The following is a 21,716-nucleotide window of genomic DNA, read 5'->3' as shown; positions in this document are numbered from 1 at the left end:
CCTCCCTACCTTTTATCTTAGCCTGCTGGACAAACTTTCCCCATTCCTGAAGAAGGGCTTATGCCCGAAACGTTGATTCTCCTTCTCCTTTGATGCTGCCTGACCTGCTGCGCTTTTCCAGCAACACATTTCCAGCTCTGATCTCCAGCATCTGCAGACCTCACTTTCTCCTCATGTCATCCAAATTGTCTACTCTTCATGTACAGAGTATCATGTCATTTCTGCAAAGCTATTTTTGATGCTGCTGTAAAATTAATACGATTGCAAATCTGAGATTTTTATTAAAATCTTGCCATAAATGATGGCTCATTCAATATCCATTGATATAATCATTGGATGTGGGCATTTCTGGCAATTTGTTCCCCGTGTCCTTAAATGTCCTTCAGAAGGTGTGGTGAGGCACCTCTCAAAATCATTGCAAACCATGTGTTAAGCCATTGGGAAGAGTTTCAGGATTTTGTCAGAGCAATAATGGAGGGACAGTGATAAACGTCCAAGGCAGGACAGTGCAAGATTGGGACAGTGCATCTTCTGCCCTTGTCCTTCTGGATGGCTGGAGTAATGGGTTCAGAAAGTGATGGTGAAGGAAGCTTGGTGAGTTGCTGCAGTACATCTTGTGGATGATACAAATTGCTGGCAGAACACATCAACCATGAAGGGAGTGAGTGTTGCTTTGTCCTGGATAGTGTTGCGTTTCTTGAATGTTGTTGGCGCTGAATTCAGCCGAGCAAGTCACACTCCGGAATTGTGCTTTTTAGATGGTGGACAGACTTTCAGAGACTGAAGTTGTGGCAGAATTCCCAACCTCTGACTTGTTTTTGTCGCCACAGTTTTCAGATGTCGGATTGTGCTTTAGTGCAAGATTTCTGACTGCTTGCAGTTCCAGATAACTCAATGAAGTGACAGTGTGAATTCTTATCTCAGGCCACCACATGATCTAAACCAACACTTTCCGCTGTAAGTACGTTCAGGGACTTATTATCGATGTTTACTACTAAACTGATAAAATTCTCAGGAAACCTCAACCATAATCATATCCTTCTGGTCAAACTTGATTTAAACTCCATTTAAAATAAATGAAGTGGTTAGTACAATGAACGCAGTGTCCTACAAATCTCTCTAATCATGAACAGTTCTGCACTTTGTCCAGGTCTAAAACCAACTTGCCTTTCTGAACTACCACTGCTGCCTGGTTCTTCCTTCACTAATGCAGTGCTTTAGCAAATGCTTTTCAGCATATACTCAGTGAGCATATTCCTCTGTAAATGATGAATTTGCTCTATTTCTTTTTGCAGATTGGCACAGTATGATTGCCTTTCCCGTGTTCAGGAACTTGTCCTTCATGGGCTTTGCTAAACAGTCATTGCTTCACTTTGTTCCTCAACAGCATGCAACAACTCTGCAATTATAATATGGACACCAGTTTTTCAAACTATGAGTAAAATCTGATGCTTTCCAATAACTATCACGAAAACTTGGTCTTTCAAGGATTTCAGCATTAACTAAATTTGTACAGGAGAATTGTTACAAAACGGATTGCTTTTTTTAAAAAAAAATTGAGCCTCAGTTCACAGGCAATCTTTTTCTGTATGCTGACAGGTTTACTTGCTGCATATCAAGGGTTCTAGTGATGCAGTGGTGATGTTCCTACTTCTGAGCCTAGAGATCAGAATTCAAGTCCCACCTTCTTCTGAGGTATGTAATAACATTTCTCTGAACACGTTGACTAAAAAAATGGCTTTGGGCAGATATATTAAGCGCTGTTCTGGTGCAGTGGTAGTGTCCATGACTCTGAGCCAGGTAACGCAGATTCAAGTCCCACCTGTTCCAGAGGTGAGTAATAAAAATTGTACCTAGGTCAATTATAAAATATTTATCTTGAGGGCTCTTGTGGTGCAGTGGTAGTGTTCCTACCTTTGAGCCAAGAGGTCCAGCTTCAAGTCCCACTTGCCCTCAATGCATGTTATAACATGTTCGAACAGGTTGATTAAAACTAACTTGGGTGCTTGTGTTTTCAGAGGTCTTGAAGAGTCAGTCTGCCAAGTATACATTGATGTACAAGATCACAGCCCCCTTTCAATTTTTATAGAGGGCTGTTGCTTAATAACCCATTGCACTTCAGTCCCAACTGGAGTTGGGTGGGTTGATAGATCGGAGGACGTCTTCAAGGGTCTCCTCCTGAGCCTGGCCAATGTGATCATAACAGGTCCAGAATCAGTCAATGAAGAGGGTTGTTATACAGCAATGCCTGCCTCTCTTCTGTGGTTATGTCTGCATGGCTATCCTTGGAAAGGAAGCACATGGTGTACATGAGCAAGCTTGAAGCCTTCCATGACCAGTGGGCACTGCAGAGTGTATTATCTCCAGCCACAATGTCAGTTTAATTTAAATTATTAATTTGTCTTGAGCTTTTGGTTTTTGTTAGTGTGTTTGTCATGGCTGTTAATGTACAATTTGGTTTGATTTGGGTCTTTACTTCTTTTAGAACATAGAACATAGAATAATACAGTGCAGAACAGGCCCTTCAGCCCTTGATGTTGCACTGATGTGTGAACTAATCTAAGCTCATTCCTCTACACTATCCCATCATCATCCATGTGCTTATCCAAGAATTGTTTAAATCTCCCTTTTATTGTTATTTTAAAAGTTTTTTTAAGTGACACTTGTTGAAACTGTGGGATGATTGAGTTAGAAGGTATAACATTTCACTCTGCGAATAAATACAAGACTAAGTAAATATTAAGGCTTATGCTATCCTTCATCAACTGGCTCCCCAGATTAGAACACACATTTTACTGTACTGTATACCAGTACGCCACTCAAGTACTTACACCATTACATGTGGGTATGCCTTTGAATTAACTTGTGATTGTGTGTGTTTGTGTGTGTACATATCAGTAGATATGACTTTTACTTAATACTAGCAAACTGGCTAACCAGAGGGAAATGTAACCATCTTTTCCAGAATAGTTACAAATAACAGTACACTCAACCTTAATTTTCTTTTATTCTTACATGGGATGTGAATGATGCTGGCTGGGCCAACTATTACTGTACGTTCCTATTTCAGAGGAAGGTTAACAGTCAACCACATTGCTGTCAATCTACAGATACATGTCGGCCAGACCAGGTAAGGATGACAATTTCCTTCACCAGGAAAGGTTTTTTTCTGCAACCAGTAATGATGAGAGGATTGTCATTAGGCCAGCTTTCTTTTAGTGCCAGATTTTATGGAAATCAAATTTCACCCTCTGCCATAGTGGGATCTGAACCCATGTCGACAGAACGTTAGCATAGAGCTCTGGATTACTTGCCCAGTGACATTATCATAAGGCCATATGAAATAGAAACAGGAGTAGGCTTGGTCAGCCCATTGTTCTACCATTCAATAGGATCATGGCTGATCCAATGTTCCCCCATAATCCATGATACCCCCCCCCACCTATTGATCAAGAATCCATTGTTATTTTTCTTTGAGCACAAAATCTAAGAAATGTCAACATTGCAAAAATACACCAACAAACTAAAGGCTAATTTGCCAGCAATTCAAAATATTGTTCATTAATTATTCTCATGTGTTAATGGGACACACCACAAGCAAAAGCTGCTTTGTATTTACATCCTCAGCTAAGGTTAAAAACCTTATACTTATGTAGCATCTTTCACCATCCATAGGATTCTGTATCCTAAAAGTATTTCATACTAAGCTAATTAATTTTGAAATGTAATAATTGTTAATATATAGGGAAAGTCAGTTTGTGTTGAGCAAAGTCCAGAGAACTGAAATAAGTTAGCCAAACAAATACCTTCAATGGTGCTAGTTCAGGAATAAACATTGGCTAGGATGTAAAATGGGGTATCCTCTCCCTGTTCCAGAGATCCTTTCACCCATCTCCAATATTCTCCCTCCAACTGGACCCCTTCCCCAGGCCTTACCTCCACTTGATCTCTTCATCAGTAACAATCAACATGATGTTGGTCACCTCAATCTCCCTCCTCCCACACACATTTTTCTCTCTGGATTTGCTCTGAGATATAACCCTGATTTTACTATCAAACATGTCAGCAAGGCTGCTGCAGTCATCATCTGATATCCCGACATCTAACTTGCAGAGGCTGAGCGCCAAATCTCAGACACGACTTGCTATCTTCCCAGAGACTCGGACCCCACCACTGACTGTCGTGCTTCCTGATTGCTCACAGATCCCACATCCTCTAGAGATCTCCTCTCAACTCAAAGACCTATAACCCTGTGGAGCACATTCTACATTCCTCCTCAAGCTATATATAGGACTGCCCTGGCAAATATATCATTTCAGACTGCTCCTGCCCCACTGAACTTCCCCAATCCTATCTTGATTGTATATTTTCTCCTCTAATACAGCCTCTTCCCACTTACATTTGGAATACTTTGTGTCAGTTCCACAATTTCCAATTTCCTGGCCTCAGGTTCCTCCCCTTTACCTTATTCAGACAAGGCAGCAATTCGGCTGTTACAATTGATTTCAGCAACTCTGAGCTTAGGAAGGAAAAACCAGTCAGAGTTCATGTTCCAGATTGCTAGGCAGTGACCTCTGTTGCAAAGCACACAAGTGCGAAGGCATCTAAGGAGAGATGTTCCTGGTTTGCACCCAGATAGATGCCTGTGCACAGCAGATATCGGAAAACCTAATAGGATGCCCAGAAAGGAGTCATCCTGATTTTTCATCCAATAATTTAAACTCTCTGTCTGTATTCTTGGCTTCAGATTGGAAGGTTGTGATGTCCCCTGCATGAAATAAATACTCGTCAAGCAACATATCAAGGGGTACATGGTGCCCATGATGTAGCACTCCAATTAGGTTCAAATATTTTAGGAGAAGTACTAAAAGGAGAGTGATTGCTGAAGCATTCATGGCACTAATCTAACACCTTACCTTCGGCTGCAGGAAGATACTTACACTTGCAAATTGGGCAGCAAAGCCCTGGCACCAGCTCTACCTTGCTACAAGGCAGTGTAGGGCATGTGGTACATGAGACTGCTCCCAGCTGATAGATACAAACAGGAAGAAAAACAAAGGTTAAAAAAAAACAATCAATCAGTTCCATTGTGATCTACTACCTGATAGAATGAAGAGAGAATAAAGGGAAGAGGGAAATAAGGGAAAATGGAAAAATACGAACATGCATAGTAATCTCAGATTGTTCCAAATCATTTTACAGCCATTTACATTCCTTCAAAGTGTAGCCATAATTGTACAGTAGAAATCACATTAGCCTTATTGAACACAGGAAGCTCCCATGAACTACATTTTTGATAATAACCAAATAATCTGGTTTAGTTTGGTCGGTTGAGGGAGAAATGTTAACATGCCACTAGTGAGAAGCATGGTGACACAGCTGGGGACCAGCCTGTCTGAAGATATTCATCTGTCTACTAGTAATTACTTGGGTTATTGGAATATATTGTACAAAGACTTCTCTTTAATTTAAAGAAACTCCTCAATGATACTTTAGGGAAATGGGTGAACTTGAAAAGGACGGTGGGAATACCAGAGCTCTGGAGAACACAATAGTAAACACCTGCATCTCCTTACCTGGCAAGTACACTTCACGCACTCAGACACTATCCAGGTGGCACTGTCCTGGTGCAAGGTCCCATTGTGCCAACAGGATGTCAGTGGCTTCCAGGGCGTGGCAAAGATCGCAGCTGGTAGAGGCTGCTTCAGAGACTTCATCGCTGGAGCCAAATCAGGCACATTTTCTGGGAAATAACATATTACAACTTAGTGCGAATCAATCTGCAGAGTGTGACCCTTTCTATTTAAACTGAAAATCAATTGTTTCAACTCCAGAAAGTTCCAGGCTGCAACAAAGACAAAGCAGATGGTTGAAGTATCTGGGCGAAAGAACATCAAAACGAAAACTTGACAAGCACTGCCTTGTGGAAGCCTGCTTCCAGATTTGCTGCTGGCCTTCCCCATCTCCAGCTAAAACCAAAACTGGGTGAGTTGGCAGCACATTTCAATTTTTTTGCATTTTGACCTCCCACCCGTTACAAACCCACCAGACTTTATAGGGGTTAAAATTATGCCGACATTTTTAGCAGTTTGTTGCCTCAGCGTATCATATAACTTCTGTCTGGTTAACTTGTAAATAAATCTAGTTAATTGTTTTATCCTCTATGCATTAATCTAGCAAATGATCTTACCATCTAGAAGCATTTAAAATGTACCAGGCACTCCAGATGGCTTTTAATGAAGTTTACAATAAAATTAGGGTTTTTGGTTAATGACATGCATGCTACACACTTCATAATGATAGGTTTACAAAACTAGATTTGGTTTGGAAGTGGATTCAAGCTGGTTACAGAAACTATCTTTAGCTGTCAACAAGAGAGAATAGATCATGAAAATACAAAAACTGATGGAACACAGCCAGGAAGGACTGTCTACCATAGGTATAGACTGAAGAACAGTCATTGTGTCAATGCAAAAGGGAATTGCTGACTCTTTGACCCCGAAGTCAGTCAGAAGAAACATGGATTAAGAAATAGGTGTGGGTATATTTCAAAATGTTCTTTATATTTATATATAAACAAAATATATATTTATATACACACACATATACATGTAAAAGAATGAATAAAAAACAATCCTTGGTGGATGTGAAATAGATGTATAGCAACACATTGGAGTTTCAAAGCATAACACTGCAAATCGTTATCATTGCCTTAACTCCTGTCCATATTCCCTTTACTCTAATATTGTCTGCATTCTCTCTCTCGACACTGTTTCTCTGCTTACCTGTGCAGGTGTTGTTCATGTTTAAGTGAAATCCTTCAGGGCACGTGCAGTAAAAGCTTCCCTCAGTGTTAACACAATGATGAGAGCATGGGTTGGACAGGCACTCATCAATATCTGAGAAAATAAAAATGACAGGCACAAGGTAATAATTGATTCAGAATCCATTGGCAACTCAAGTCAACCAAACACTCAGGCAAGTACAAGATTGCAAGGCACAAGAAAAGGAAGGAGATGGACAGGCAGAAACTCCTTGCACCACCTGGATGGTCCTACGAACCAGTCAGGTTTCTTATGCTGTAACAGAGATTTACTGAATATATGAACTGCATGCTCACATCCCTCCTTTCCACGTCTGTATTATTTGAAAGTTGGAGTGTGGGTTCTGTGCTACACACATGTAACACAAGTGCAGAACAGCACACGGTCGGTGGTTAGCACTGCTGCCTCACAGCGCAAGGACCTGGGCTCAATTCCATCCTCAGCAACTGACAAGTGTGGGGTTTGCATATTCTCCCTGTATCTATATGGTTTTCCTCCGGGTGCTCTAGTTTTCTCCCACAGTTCAAAGATGTGCAGTTTAGGTGGATTTGTCATGCTAAATTACCCATAGTTTCCAGGGATGCGCAGGCTAGGTGGATTAGCGATGGGATGTGCAGGGTTTCAGAGGTGGGGTGGGACAGTCTTCGGAGGGTTAGTGTGGATTCGATGGGTCGAATGGACCACTTCTACTCTATAGGGGTTCTATGATTCAATGTTCAACAAAGGTTGAATGATAATTACAGAAGAGTCAATTTAACTTCAGTGTTGGAGAAACGTGTTGAAACAATTATCCAGAATAGAATTAGTAGCCACACGGATTTCTTCAGGGATAAACATGTTTGACTAACTTACTGGAGATTTTTTTTGAAGAGGTAACAGAGAGTGTCAATTAAGATAATTTGTTGATGGGAATGTGAAAGCTATTTCATACAAAGGCACACAACCTCAATGATGATTCCCTTAGCAAGGAGGAGATTGTGAAAGTTGCTCCCTCTCATGAAAGGATTGAGAATAAAAGAGCAAAGTCATTTTTTTTCAAAATAAGCAAATACTCACACACTGAGTAGTTAGGGTCTGGAGTGCACTGATTGGAAGAGTGGTGGAGACAGGTTCAATTGAGGCATTCCAGAGGGCACAGAATGATTATATGAATTGAAACAATTTTCAGGGTTATCAGGAAAAGGCAGGGAAATGGCATCAGGTTATAATGCTTGTACAGATAGCTGATTAGACAACATGGGCTCAACAGCCTCCTTTTGCCATTTTCATAGAATTTATGTGATGCATCAGAAAGAGGGGGAAATAAATGCCTGTCAACACCAAAGCCTAAAGCTAAAATTGAAACCATTTGTCTTGGAGGTGGTAGGCTTGGAAGTGGAAAAGCCCTAGAATCCTAGTGTGTTCCCACCTCCACCCCAGTTAGGGTCTTCCCACCCATAAGTGGTCATAGAAGACCTCCCAAAGAACATTTAAGGGAGTAAACACCCTGCTGAGGCTACAATTATCCCAGTTCCAAGCAGGACAAAGGAAGAATATGCTGCTCGTTGGATGCTGCCTGAATTGCTGTGCTCTTCCAGCACCACTGATCCGAAAGAAAGAATAGTCCCACCTGACTGGTGAACCAATGCAGGCAATTATGGTGAAGGGTGGGTGGGCCAGGGGCTTGAATCTGCATCAATGTGAGCACAATTAAGGGACTGGGCCTACAGCAAGATGGCGACCACTGATAGCCACTCACCTGATCCTGCTTCTGACCCTCCTTCCCAAAGCAGCCAGTAACCCCAGAAAATAGGGTCTTGGCTGAATTTGAATCAGTTACTCCTGAGAAAGAGAGGTAGTGTAGTCCTATTAAGAAAGAGATCACTTCAGTGTAAGAGGTTCTGCTTAAAAGTTCCAGACCAGAAGTCTTTAGTGAAAACATCCACGCTCAGTTGTATGAAGACTCCAGGAAGAGCTGTCAGATTCTCAGGATGAAGAAAGCCATGGTTAAACTGAGCCCTACCAACATGCAAGATTACAAAATTCGCTGTTGTGAGCCCTTTACGTAGTGTTTTTAGGATTGATGTGATTGTATTTTGCAATGTGAATTGCATGTAAATAGCTTGGTTCATTCTTTGTTGTCTTCATTTCTTTTACATGATACATATTTGTTTTAAAACAAAACACAAAATCAAATTATAGTGTATCAAGTCAGATTTCTGTCTAGGATCTTACTTATCCAGTAATATCATCATAAGACCATAACAAGAATAGAATTAGGCCATTCAACCCATCAAGTCTTCAGCCATTCAACCATGGCTGATATGTTGCTCAACCCCATTGACTTGCCTTCTTCCCATAAACCTTGACCTCCTTATTAATCAAGAAATGATCTAGGTCTATCTTTGATACACCAAATGTTTGGCCTCCACAGTCTTCAGTGGTAATGAGTTCCACAGATTCATCATTCCTTGGTTGAAATTCCTGCTCATCTCAGTTCTGGAAGGTCATTCCTTCACTCTGTGGTTGTGTCCTCCGGTCCTAGTCTCTCCTATAGTGGAAATATCTTCTGTACACCCGCTCTATCCAGGCCTCTCAGTATTCCTTCCATTTTAATGATTCCCCTCTCATCCTTCTAAGCTCCATCGAGTCTTTAATCACTCTAATATGACAAACCCTTCATCCATGTGATCAGTTTTGTGAACCCCCTCCAACACCAGTACATCCTTCCTTGGACATAGGGCCCAAAACTGCTCACAATTTTCTAAATGTGATCTGACCAGAGCCTTACAAAACCTCCTCTTATAGGCTAACCATCTTGAAATGAATGCAGCTAGGATCATAACACTGGCCAGCCCACACTGCCTGATACCTGTTGGCACACTATCACCATCCCCTTCTATCTGCTGCTGTCTTTTCCTTTCAACACTCTGTTAACAAGCACACTTGGCTGTGAGGCTGACAACACTCAATGTCTGTGTTCACACATGAAGAATCACTACTGAGATGAGGTAGTCTAGAATAACCCACATTGCAAACACGTACACCCTCAGGAGAGGAGAGAGATGAATAGCTGTCTTCCTGACAGTCTGCCAATTCAAGTAGCCTGTTAACCTCTTAGCAGCCACTTGAAATCATTCTTTGGAAAAGTACTCCTTAAGACCTGAATCAGACATCTCTGAGCGAAATACTTAATATCTCGCTAAGAGCTTGCTGATAAAATTGCAGGCCATGATCACCTCCCCCTCTCACTGTGTTTGGCAGTAAAAGAAGACAAACTGTGTAAAGTGAAGCAAATTAATGCTGAGTACATGTAGTGCTTGGCTTATCACCATGGCAATTAAACCTGGCTGAGCGAAAGTGGACATAAACCATCAGCTATGAGTCACTATCTGCCAGAGATCTGCATCCAGACTTGTAGAATATCCAATCAGGTTGTCATTGATAAAAGCTCTGTGCTGATTTTGATCAACTCTGAGTTTAGTATTCTGTCAAATGGTCTGTAGCTCGGACATATCTGCAGGGGGCTGACAGGAGAGAGACTGCAGACTGAACCTTATTTTTTTTAGTTAAATGTGACTTGTTTTCCACCTTGAGGCCTCGTGGAATTTCTCGTTGTATTTTATCAAACGGTCCTCATTAGCTAAGTACTCCACCCCTACTGCATCCCTCTTAACTTATTCAATACAGAGCTCACCGCGCACCAGAAATCTGCCAAAAGACCAGCATTCCTGATGCCCACACAGACTGTACTTCCAAACCTTTGAAACACGAGTTCCCATCAAGGGGTCAGTCTGAGCTGGGGGGATGATAGTGGGATGGTCAGGGATGACTGGGAGGGGGGCATGGGAGGGCAATGCAATAGGATGGCTATGGATTAGGAATCCTACAGCCTTGTGTCCAGTACAGTGCATGGGGCTGTGTGTATTATTGTTTTCCATTAAAAGGGCATCACATCGATGGGTTTGGCAGCCCCCTCCCTCACAAGTTGAGACAGTTACCTCATCCAAATCAGATGTAGGGGCTGCCAATTTCCTCCCCATTGTGTCCTTTCAAATTCAAACACAATGGAAGCCCACAGTGACTACTCATCAGATGATGGCTTCCAGCCTCCACATCGATGTGAGGCAGGAGTCCCAACTTTCTAAATCCCTTTCCTAATGGCTCTTCCTGTAAACTCCACAGGATTTGCACCTTCCCCAGGTCCCCCTTCAGTCCATTTGCCTGCCCACATTGCCCCAGTGAGGCAGAAACAGTCAAGATGGCAGCTGGGTTGCCTAGCATTTGGCTCCTCACTCCTTACGAGGATCCCAACCCTGAGGTGCCTGTGTCCAAGACTCTGGACTGGAATTGGAGTTGCCATGGACTAACTATACTGGGACCCCCTTGACTTTACTGATGGCTGCTGAAACCAGGCCAGGCCTCCTGGAACTGTGTCTGCCCCAAACAGCAAGGCATCCAGGTGAGCTCAAAGTGAGAACTGGTGAGCAGGCCTGAGGTGCAACTTGGTCCAGACTGTGAGCTGGGTCCCTGTCCCTGTTGTCAAGTGTCCTTGCAGCAGCACTGCAATTTATAATTGCCAGTGCGCCCCAAGCAATCGCAAGCTGAGGGAATGGGGGTGTGAAGGAGGGGAAGTGTATTTGTCAGTAGACGGTGCGGGGGATACAGTAAAGCATTGATGGAAATGAGATACAGTGGGAGGAGGTTTGTTCATGGGTTGGGTGAGAATGAGGGAAGATGTAATCATGAGAGTGACAGAGCAAGTGCCTTGCTAGGAGAGTACAACAGCAGAGGTAGAATGAGGTTTCTTTTTTCATTCTTTCACAGGAAGTCATTGGCCAAGCCAGCATTTCTTACCCATTCCACTTTGCCCAGAGTATCAACCACATTGCTGTGGGTCTGGAGTCACACGTAGGCCAGACCAGGTAAGGATGGCAGCTTCCTTCCCTCAAGGCCATTAGTGAACCAGATGATGTTTATTTTGACAATCAACAATAGCTTCATGGTCATCATTAGACTGCTAATTCCAGATACTTGCTGAATTCAAAGTCTACCATCTGCCCTGGCAGGATTCAAACCTGGGTCCCCAGAATGTTACCTGAATCTCATTTCCTGATTACCAGTCTAGTGATAATACCACAAGGTATTCTATCTTTCTCTTTCATCCTCTCTCTCACTCATGCCATCCCACTCTCTCTCTCCCCAATTCCTATGTTTCTCTTTCATGCTCCGTCTCCCTCATGCCTTCTCTCTCTCTCACATGCTATCGATCTCTTTACCTCTTTATTCCTGGCAGAGCACAGAAGATTATGGATCCTCTTCCTAATCTTCTGACTATTGTCTCAGACAAATGAGACTTCACTGAGCCGGGTGCCATCTCGGACACAGCTGGCAAGGTCTGGTGCCATGACCCTCCTCTCCAAGTACTCAGACAAGACGACTGCCCTCCTCTGCATTACCGCACCTACCAGGAGCTCCAGGCCCCAATCCCTGCCAATTTCCTCTTATCTAACATGTGCTAGGCAAATGTCATGAACTGTGCTCTGTATCTCCAGACTCAGTATCCCATCAAAAGTGGCACCAGCACCAAGACTGCCAGTCCATACGGGCTCATCCAGACAGTGATGTTTCTTCAGGTATGACTCGTGGTAGTATTGGGCTCACATCAAATGAGAAGTGTGCCAACGGGCAGGGTAGGTAATTTATAAGGGTGACTTGGAATGATGTGATAAGAGAATGTGCTAGGCCTCACAGAGAGAAACCTTAGTAAAGCCTCACAAAACTGACATTCGCCAGAAAAAAAAAGGAAGATTTAGCCGAATGTGCTGATAAATACCTTGGCGTCTATTTCACTTTATTCCACCAGAGGGTAGCAGAAATAAACAGAAAACTTGAAAAACACAAAACCAAGTGGGCAAGCTGTAAAGAAAGAGATAAAATAGAGATAGAGTAGAGAGCAATAATGACAATTTGTATTTGCACAGCAACCACTTATTAGCAAAATGTCCCAATTCGCATTACGAGGCCATATGCAGACAAAATTAACATGGAACCGAGGAAGGAGTCATTAGTCATGAAGAGAACTTTGGTCAAAGAAGTAGGGCTGACATTGCTGTGTTACCTCTGCGCAACTGCTGAGAGATTGAATGAGGGAATTATAAGGCTTAGCACTTGGCTAAAAGCACAGAGTGTCAATGGTACTTAAGAAGTGGGGGATGCACGGAGCCAGATGTGAAGGAATGCAAAGTTACTAAAGGACTGAAAGGCTAAAGGAAGTTACAGGATGGAAAGACAGGACCATGCAGAGATCTGAACTTGAAGGTAAGCATTTTAAAAATGAGGATTTGGTGAACGGTGTGCCAATATAGGTTAGTAAACACATATGCTAATGGATTATGAGTGAATGGGACCAGGGATAAGCGAAAGACAGGGACAGTAGACTTCAGGATGAGTTCAAGTTTTTTGAAGCAGGAACAACACTGGCTGGAGACCATTAGATTGAGACAGGAGGTAACAAAAGGATGGAGGTGGTTTCAGCAGCAGATTTTATATCCAGGCAAAGGTGGGGGGTAACACACAAAAGGAAATAGATAGCCATTTGTGATGGAAAGGACATGGGGTTGGAAGTTCAGCTCAGAACTAAAATAAGATGCAAAAGTTACAAACGGTCCAGTTCTGGTTCAGCCTCAGACAATGACTGGAAAAGGGAATGGATTTGGTGAGTGGAGAATGGCAATGCAAATGATGCTTTGTTTCCAGCTAAATGGAACCAGGCGAGAGCCAGCCCACACAGACAACAGAGGAGGATTCTGAGTCAACTTCTATAGTCAGGTCAAAAATAAAAAGAGGACGGCAAGTCAGGCACCATGGGTACAAGTCGTTGATGATGCAAACTGTGACTTGGATTTGGATCATTCAATGTGTGGTTGACGTAGTAATTTAAATGGCACTGTGGGGAAAAAAAGTGTCCAAATATGAGAGTTAGATCAGATCAGATTTCCTACAGTGCGGAAAGAGGCCCTTCGGCCCAACAAGTCCACACCAACCCTCCAAAGAGTAACCCATCCAGTCCCATTCCCTTCTGACTAATGCACCTAACACTATGGTGTGTATATATAACATACTATGGGCAATTTAGCATGGCCAGTTCACCTAACCTGCACATCTTTGGACTGTGGGAGGAAACCAGAGCACCCGGAGGAAACCCACGCAGACACGGGGAGGATGTGCAAACTCCACACAGACAGTCACCAGAGGCTGAAATCGAATCTGGGACCCTGGTGCTGTGAGGCAGCAGTGCTAACCACTGAGCCACTGTGCCGCCCCATTAGGAAGGTGGTCAAGCATATTTATTTTGGGTGGAAACAAAATTGAACAAAGGGCAAAGTGTGAGACTGTATTAACTCTTGCTCCCAATTTAGTTTGCCCAGTTCCACGAAAATAACTCAATTCTTTAAAAGTGTTCAATTCTAACAGGAGTTTTGCTCACCAGGGAATTGTTATATTGGAAATACTTCTTTCTTAAAGAATACTGACTGATAGTTGAAGATCTGATGGGAAACTCATGGGTTCATCTATTCCCAAATCAGCTTTGAGGCAGATCTTGAAATAATCGATTTACATATTTAACAGCGACAACATTTTTTTGCTCTCTTGCAGTTCGTGGGCACCGCTAGTTGTCCAGCATTTATTGCTTGTCCCTAGTTGCCTTTGAGAAGGTAGTGGTGAGCTGCCTTCTTAAACCGCTGCGGTTCGTGTGCTGTGGGTTGACTCACTTTGCCCTGGTGGAAGGAATTGCAGGATTTTCATCCAGTGAGAGTGAAGTAACGGCGATGTGCTCCCAAGTCAGGATGGTGTGTGGCTTTGAGGGGAACTTGAAGATGGTGGTGTTCCCATTATCTGCTGCCCTTGTTTTTCCAGATGGAAGAAGTCATGGGTTTGGAAGGAGTGTCTAAGGATCTTTGGGAAATTTCTGCAGTGCACCTTGGAGATAGTACACACTGCTGCTACTGAGCGCCAGTGACGGAGGAAGTGGATGTTTGTGGATGTGGTGCCAATCAAGCAGGCTGATTTGTCCTGGATGGTGTCAAGCTTCTTGAGTGTTGTTGGAGCTGCACCCACCCAGGCAAGTGGGGAGTATTCCATCACACTCCTGACTTATGTTTTATGTATGGTGGATAGGCTCTGGGGAATTAGGAGGTGTGTTATTTGCCACAGTATTCCTAGCCACTGACCTACTATGTAATCACTGTGCTTATACGGTGAGTCCAATTGGGTCTCTGGTCAATGGTAACCCCAGGACGTTGATACTGAGAATTCATTGAAGGTTACACCAATGAAAATCAAGGGGTGGCAGTTAGATCATTTCTTTCAGAGATAGTCATTGTCAAGCATTTGCGCAGTGGAAATGTTATGAACCACTTGAACCACAGTATCTGAGGAGTCACGAATGGTGATGAACATTGCACAATCATTAGCAAACATCCTCACTTCTGACCTTACGATGGAGCAGCTGAAGATGGTTGGGCCTAGAACACTACCCTGACGATCTCCTGCAGAGATGTCCTGGAAGTGAGACTCCAATCAGCTCCAACCAGCAGAAAGTTTGACCCCTGATTCCCACTGATTCCAGTTTTGCTCGGGCTCCTTGGTACCATCGTCGGTCAAATGCAGCCTTGACATCAATGGCTATCACTGTTACCTGACCTTTGGAATTCAGCTGTTTTGTCCAAGTTTGAACCGAGGCAATAATGAGATCAGGAGCTGAGCGGACCTGGCAAAACCCAAACTGGGTGTAACTGAGCAGGTTATTGCTGAGTAGGAGCTGTTTAATGGCACTGTTGAAAACACCTTCCATCATTTTACTGACGATCAAGTGTAGACTGATAGGGGTGTAATTGGCTGGGTTGAATTTGTCCTGCTTTTTTGTGCACAGGGCAACTTTGTGTTGTTGGGTAGATGCCAGTGTTGTAGCTATACTGGAACAGCTTGGTCAGGGGAGCAGCAAGTTCTGGAACCCCAATCTTCAGTACTGCCTGTAGCCTTTGCAGTATCCAGTGCCTCCAACCATTTCTTGATGTCACCCGAGTTGGTCGAATTGGCTGAAGCCTGGCACTTATAATGCTGGAGACCACTGGAGGAGGCCAAGATTAATTATGTACTCAGCATTTGTGGCTGAAGATAGTTACGAATGAAAATAGAACATAGAACTGTACAGAGCAGTAGAGGCCCTACGGCCCATGGTGTTGTGCCGAGCATTTATCTTAATCTAAAACCAACCTTACCTACCCATCCCTCAATTTACTGCCGTCCATGTGCTTGTCCAGTAGTTGCTTCAATGTCCCTAATGTCTCTGACTCTACCACCACCACTGGCAGTACATTCCATGCACCCACATTCTGTGTAAAGAAACTACCTCTGACATCTCCCCTATACGTTTCTCCAATCACCTTAAAATTATGACCCCTCATGACAACTATTTCTGCCCTGGGGAAAAGTCTCTGGCTATCTACTTTATCTGTGCCTCTCATTACCTTGTACACCTCTATCAAGTCACATCTCTTCCTTCTTCCGTCCAGTGTGAAAAGCCCTAGCCTAGCTCTCTCAACCCCTCTTCATAAGACAAGCCCTCCAATCCAGGCAGCATCCTGGTAAATCTCCTCTGCACCCTCTCTGAAGCATCTACATCTTTCCTAAAAATGCACACAATATGCCAAATGTGGTCTAACCAGGGTTTTATAGAGCTGCAGCATAACCTCACAACTCTTAAACTCAATCCCCCTGCTAATGGGAGCCAAAACACCACACGCCTTCTTCACAACCCTAACAACTTGGGTGGCAACTTTGAGGGATCTATGTACATGAGCCCTAAGATCTCGCTGTTCCTCTACACTGCCAAGAATCTTGTCTTTAACCCTGTGTTCAGTGTTCAAATTCGACCTTCCAAAATATATCACTTCACATTTATCCAGGTTGAACTTCTTCTGCCACTTCTCAGCCCAGTCCTGCATCCTGTCAATGTCTTATTGTAGCCTGCAACAGCCCTTGACACTATCTAGAACACCGAGGAGAAAGTGAGGTCTGCAGATGCTGGAGATCAAAGTTGAAACTTTATTGCTGGAACAGCACAGCAGGTCAGGCATCCCCTGGATGCTGCCTGACCTGCTGTGCTGTTCCAGCAATAAAGTTTCAACTATCTACAACACCACTGACCTTTGTGTCATCGGCAAATCTACTAACCCACCCTTCCACTTTTTCATCCAAGTTATTTATAAACATTACAAAGAGCAGAAGCCCAAGAACAGATCCCTGCGGGACATCACTGGCCACCAACCTCCAGGCGGAATACTTTCCATCCACTACCACTTGCTGTCTTTTGGCCAGCCAATTCTGTATCCAGATTGCCAAATTTCCCTGTATCCCATACCTCCTAAATTTCTGAATGAGCCTATCGTAGGGAACGTTATCAAAGGCATTTCTGAAATTCATATACACCACATCCACTGCTCGACCGACATCAACTTGTCTCGTCACATCCTGAACGAACTCAATGAGGCTTGTAAGGCATGACCTGCCCCTCTCAAAGCCATACTAACTATCTTTAATCACACTTGTGTTTTTTCAAATAGTCATAAATCCTATTCTCAGAATCCTTTCCAGTACTTTGTTTATCACAGATGTAAGGCTAACTGGTCTGTAATTCCCAGGGATTTCCCTATTCCCTTTCTTAAACAGATGAACAAAATTCGCCACCCTCCATCCATCCGGTACTACTCCTTTGGACAACGAGGATGCAAAGATAATTGCCAGAGGCACAGCAATCTCATTCATCGCTTCCCGAAGTAACCTTGGATATATCTGGTCAAGCCCTGGGAACTTATCTATCTTGATGCTTCCCAGACTTTCCAGCACATCCACTTCCTTTTAATATTGAAGCCTATTAATCTGGTCCATAGTGTTCTCACCATCAACAAGGTCCCTCTCTCTAGTGAATACTGAAGCAAAAAAGTCATTTAGGGCCTCCCCTACCTCTTCAGACTCCAGGCACAAGTTCCCTCCACTATCCCTGATCAGCTCTACCCTCTCTCTGATCATTTTCTTATTCCTCATGTAAGTTAATGCTTCAGCCTTAACTTTTGCACTGATGAGCTGAGCTCTTTCATCATTAAGAATGGGGATGTTTGAAACTATTAGTAAGAAAAGGGTGAAGGCACATGTCCAGTCCCAACTGTCGAGGAATTATGTGCCAATAATTATTGACAAATGGAAGCCTCTTCTTAAAGATTAGTTGAAGACTTTTGTAGAGTAAGGAGGAGCAATTCTGCTCCTCTGAACCCTACATAATGGCCTTGTCTTGTGCCATTAACTGAATATTTGCCTTCAGCTCACCCAGAAATGATAATGCTGCCTGCATGTGAAGGTGGTTTGAGCCTTCATTGCAATGTTGGGCAACATAAAAGAAAACTAATTGTCCTCTACATTTACTTCCTGTTCTATCTGGGAAAACATAGCAAAGACTTCAACAGTTAAACTGATCCAGAGCAAACAGCAAACCAAGACTGAGTAGAATGTAAATCTGAACAAGAAAACAACAGTGAAACATGGACACGTTAGTGTTCTAGGCTCGTTTACCAATAGACTGGCATATGGATGCAAAGAGCTTTCGATACATTAATGAATAATAACTATCAGAGGATTAGAATATTGCCAAAAAAAGGATTAGTAAACTTTCCTTTGGAGGTTTCTTGGAATGAAATTTATCGATGAAATGGAGTTTTCAGACTACTTCAGGTTGTACACTTTAGGATATTTTCCAATGTATTACTCATCAGAACCTCAGGCATTCTCACTGATCTGAAGACCAGCAGCCAGAACTGAGATATTTATCTCATCCAAATTCAAGGTGCATACTTTTCTTTTGAAATACTCAAAGCAAAGAAAATATAAAGAGCCCTCAAACCTTGGCAGATATCCAGACTGAAGTACGCAATCATTGACTTTACTACCAGAGTATTTTCGCACAAGGCCACACTAGAAGTAAGAGTGTAAATGCTGTGAAAGGCTACTTCTGAATTGTGGCCTTGCGCGATGCAGTGATAACAGAAAAGATCAATGCACCCAATTTGAGACATTCCTGAATTTAAAATAATTTAAATTTAAAATAACCTAAGAAAGTGGAAGCCCCTCAAAACAGAACCATGGACCTGCAGTCCCTGAGTGAAACTCCGAATGTGCAAGTAATTTGGCCTACACTTCCCACCTGACAAAACATCCATCCAGCTCAATCAATCTGCCCAATCCCCAAGATAATTTTTTTATCTGTTAATTCATAAAACTACTTCCCTCAGTCTCCTCTCCAGTTCAATGGTTTGCTGCAACTTAAAGTCAGAGTGGTCAGGGAGCCTTGTAACTCATGGTTCAGTTCATGAGAAACCTTTGCAGGACATTATCCTGCGCACACTCCCTGTTTGGCTGCGGAAGGTGGAGGTGTCATGCTAATATCTTGACTCTATTGAAGAGCCTCAATAGAAACTGTCCCATCACTTGGATTCACTTCTGTAAATAGCCCAACCTCTCTATCAGGGACTGAGTTCAAAAAGGTCTGTCCATTATTTCTACTTCTGTCTACACAGAAGTGGCCTGGAGTGATTAATACCGCTAACATTTCCTGCTGTTGTTTGTGGTGAATCCACACTCTGGGAAAAAAATGACCCAAATGTTCAGGTAGAGACAGCTTCACAGTATAAATGGGTTTTGTAGAGGTGACATGGATATTTTTCAATGTACTTGATTCATACAAATAGGAATTGAATTGAACAACAACCAGCAGCAAATGCAGCGAGAGAGCTGAATACAGAACAACGTAATTCTTCAAATCCCAGTCAATGTTTTGGCAGTGAAGTCCCTTGCCACAGTACATCTGAATGTCTGTCTGCACATTCATTGAATGTTTCAAGCTCTTCCATTTTCATGTGGCTGCAAGGATTAATTGCATGTAATGTGGTTTACGTTATGAAATGCAAGAGAAATCTAATAGCGATAATTAACTGTAAGGTGTGCTTAACAGTTGGTATTTACAACCTCTTTCATCGTCCTGCCAAGGAGGAATGTTACACTCGGCATTCAGAACCACACATCTTATCCATTAGCCCCCTTAGATTTACAGCTCTGCCACTGCATTATCCTCCTTCTTAAGTATGCTAAAGATCAAGCCTTAACTCAGTGAACTTAAACCAAAGTCTGGGCCAGTAGCCAGGCAATTAAAGCAATGGCCTTCATCCCATCCCCTCCCTGTTACCCCACACCTCCAACACAGACAAACCCAGGGAATCAAGAGCTTCAGTTCGCAATCACTTGATTCTGCCTGCCTGACAGTGAACAGCTCATTCAATGCGATCCATATTGAAATCAACTGGATTGATGTCTGCAGAGTTATGATGAATGCAAATTAAAAGTCACTTACAATAACTTTGTTTTTTTCACCAGGACAGCAGCAGGATGAAACGAGGTTGCTGTCATATCTTGTGGTTCGATTCTTTTTGATCACACTATGGGTACATGTCAATTTAATACTTTGCTTTCCAGCACAAAACAGCCAGGTTGGACCTGAGCCAATTATTATCTTTTCCCCCTTAATCACAGGTAGGTCTGCAGACACATGATGGCACACACTGTACGCTTGCTACGTAGTTGCAGCAAACCAATTTGCTCCTGAGTCCAACCATAATTTTATTTCCATTCATGAGAAAACTGCACAGGGGTCAGTTTACAGTCCACCACAAGTCAAAGCATATGTTTGACCAACTGCGAACTTGAGAACGAAGATCAGAATCTACGGCTCAACCAAAGCCTCAGCTGCCAATATAAACTGAGCACCAGATGAAAGCCTAAGGGTACGGAGTGAAAATTAACAGGACATCAGAAGGCTAGAAAAATGCAAATTCACTGAAATATTTAGAACTCAGGCTAGTTCATTTCAAAATTACGTCAGTCAGGATTGAACTAAACCAGGTGCGATTCCGGAAAGCACCTCTCCATCACCAGAAACACTCAAGTAAATGCAGAGGAAATCTAAAGAGAATGCTGAACATATGCTGGTTGTGTACATATGATTCTTACAGAGAACTGTCATTGCGCAGCAATAAATTGATCAGGAAGACGTACTCAGACTACCCTGGTTATTATGAAATGGTTTGTCTCCATGAAATCCAAATGAACAGACAGCCAGACACTCCTGGGGATTAGTGACATGCTGATGTTAACACTCACAGCTCCAACAGGGTGCCTAGGGTAACATTCCCTCGATAAAACTCCCCCTTTGAAGTGGGTTTAGGGGCGTCGGAGTAAAACATTTGTAAGATTCTGCCAGAAAATATTCCATCAATGGATGATTAATCAATGGAAGATTTAATGAATGACCAGTGCTTTCACACAAAAGCCATGGTGGTCTTTGAGAATTATGAATATTTCCTAGTTGGCAAAGTGCCTGGATGATCAATAGACATCAACGTTAATCATACAGAAAGAGAGAGCTAACTTCATACTCTTAAACCGCAGCTGGAGTGGATGCTTATCTTAGCATTGAAGTAGGTGTACATTTATCATGGGGGTGCTGGCTTTGTGGTTCTATCACTAGTCTGTTAATCCAGTTAATGTTATAGGGACCCAAAGTTCGAACCCTGTCACAGCAGATGGTGGAATTTAAATTCAATAAAAATCTGGAATTAAGTGCCTGATGACAACCATGCAATTGTTGGGGAAAAACCCACTTGGCTCACTAACATCCTTTCGGGAAGGAAGCTGTGATTCCCGACCAACAGCAAGGTGGTTGACATTGTGGGCATTAAACACTGACATAGCCAGCAATGTCCACGTCCTTGAATAAATAAAGAGTCTCCCAGGGAAAGAGATCCA

The 21,716-nt window shown here is 42.8% G+C and overlaps 1 protein-coding gene across 5 annotated transcripts in view; it reads right to left on the bottom strand.

The window, feature by feature from the left end:
- The window catches only part of LOC122557922 (von Willebrand factor C and EGF domain-containing protein-like), a 326,824-nt gene that overhangs the window by 63,496 nt on the left and 241,612 nt on the right, over positions 1 to 21,716 (bottom strand). For all 5 annotated transcript variants that reach the window (XM_043706141.1, XM_043706142.1, XM_043706143.1 and 2 more), the window contains 3 exons: positions 6,786 to 6,899; positions 5,577 to 5,743; positions 4,941 to 5,028 (listed from right to left, as the gene is read on the bottom strand). In XM_043706141.1, the coding sequence (XP_043562076.1) occupies positions 4,941 to 5,028; positions 5,577 to 5,743; positions 6,786 to 6,899 (369 nt within the window). The remainder of the gene's footprint in view (positions 1 to 4,940; positions 5,029 to 5,576; positions 5,744 to 6,785; positions 6,900 to 21,716) is intronic.

The sequence above is a fragment of the Chiloscyllium plagiosum genome, chromosome 16 (assembly GCF_004010195.1).
Source record: "Chiloscyllium plagiosum isolate BGI_BamShark_2017 chromosome 16, ASM401019v2, whole genome shotgun sequence".
Taxonomy (NCBI): Eukaryota; Metazoa; Chordata; class Chondrichthyes; order Orectolobiformes; family Hemiscylliidae; genus Chiloscyllium; species Chiloscyllium plagiosum.
Note: the sequence above shows the minus strand (reverse complement) of the source record. Positions and strands in the feature narration are given on the sequence as shown.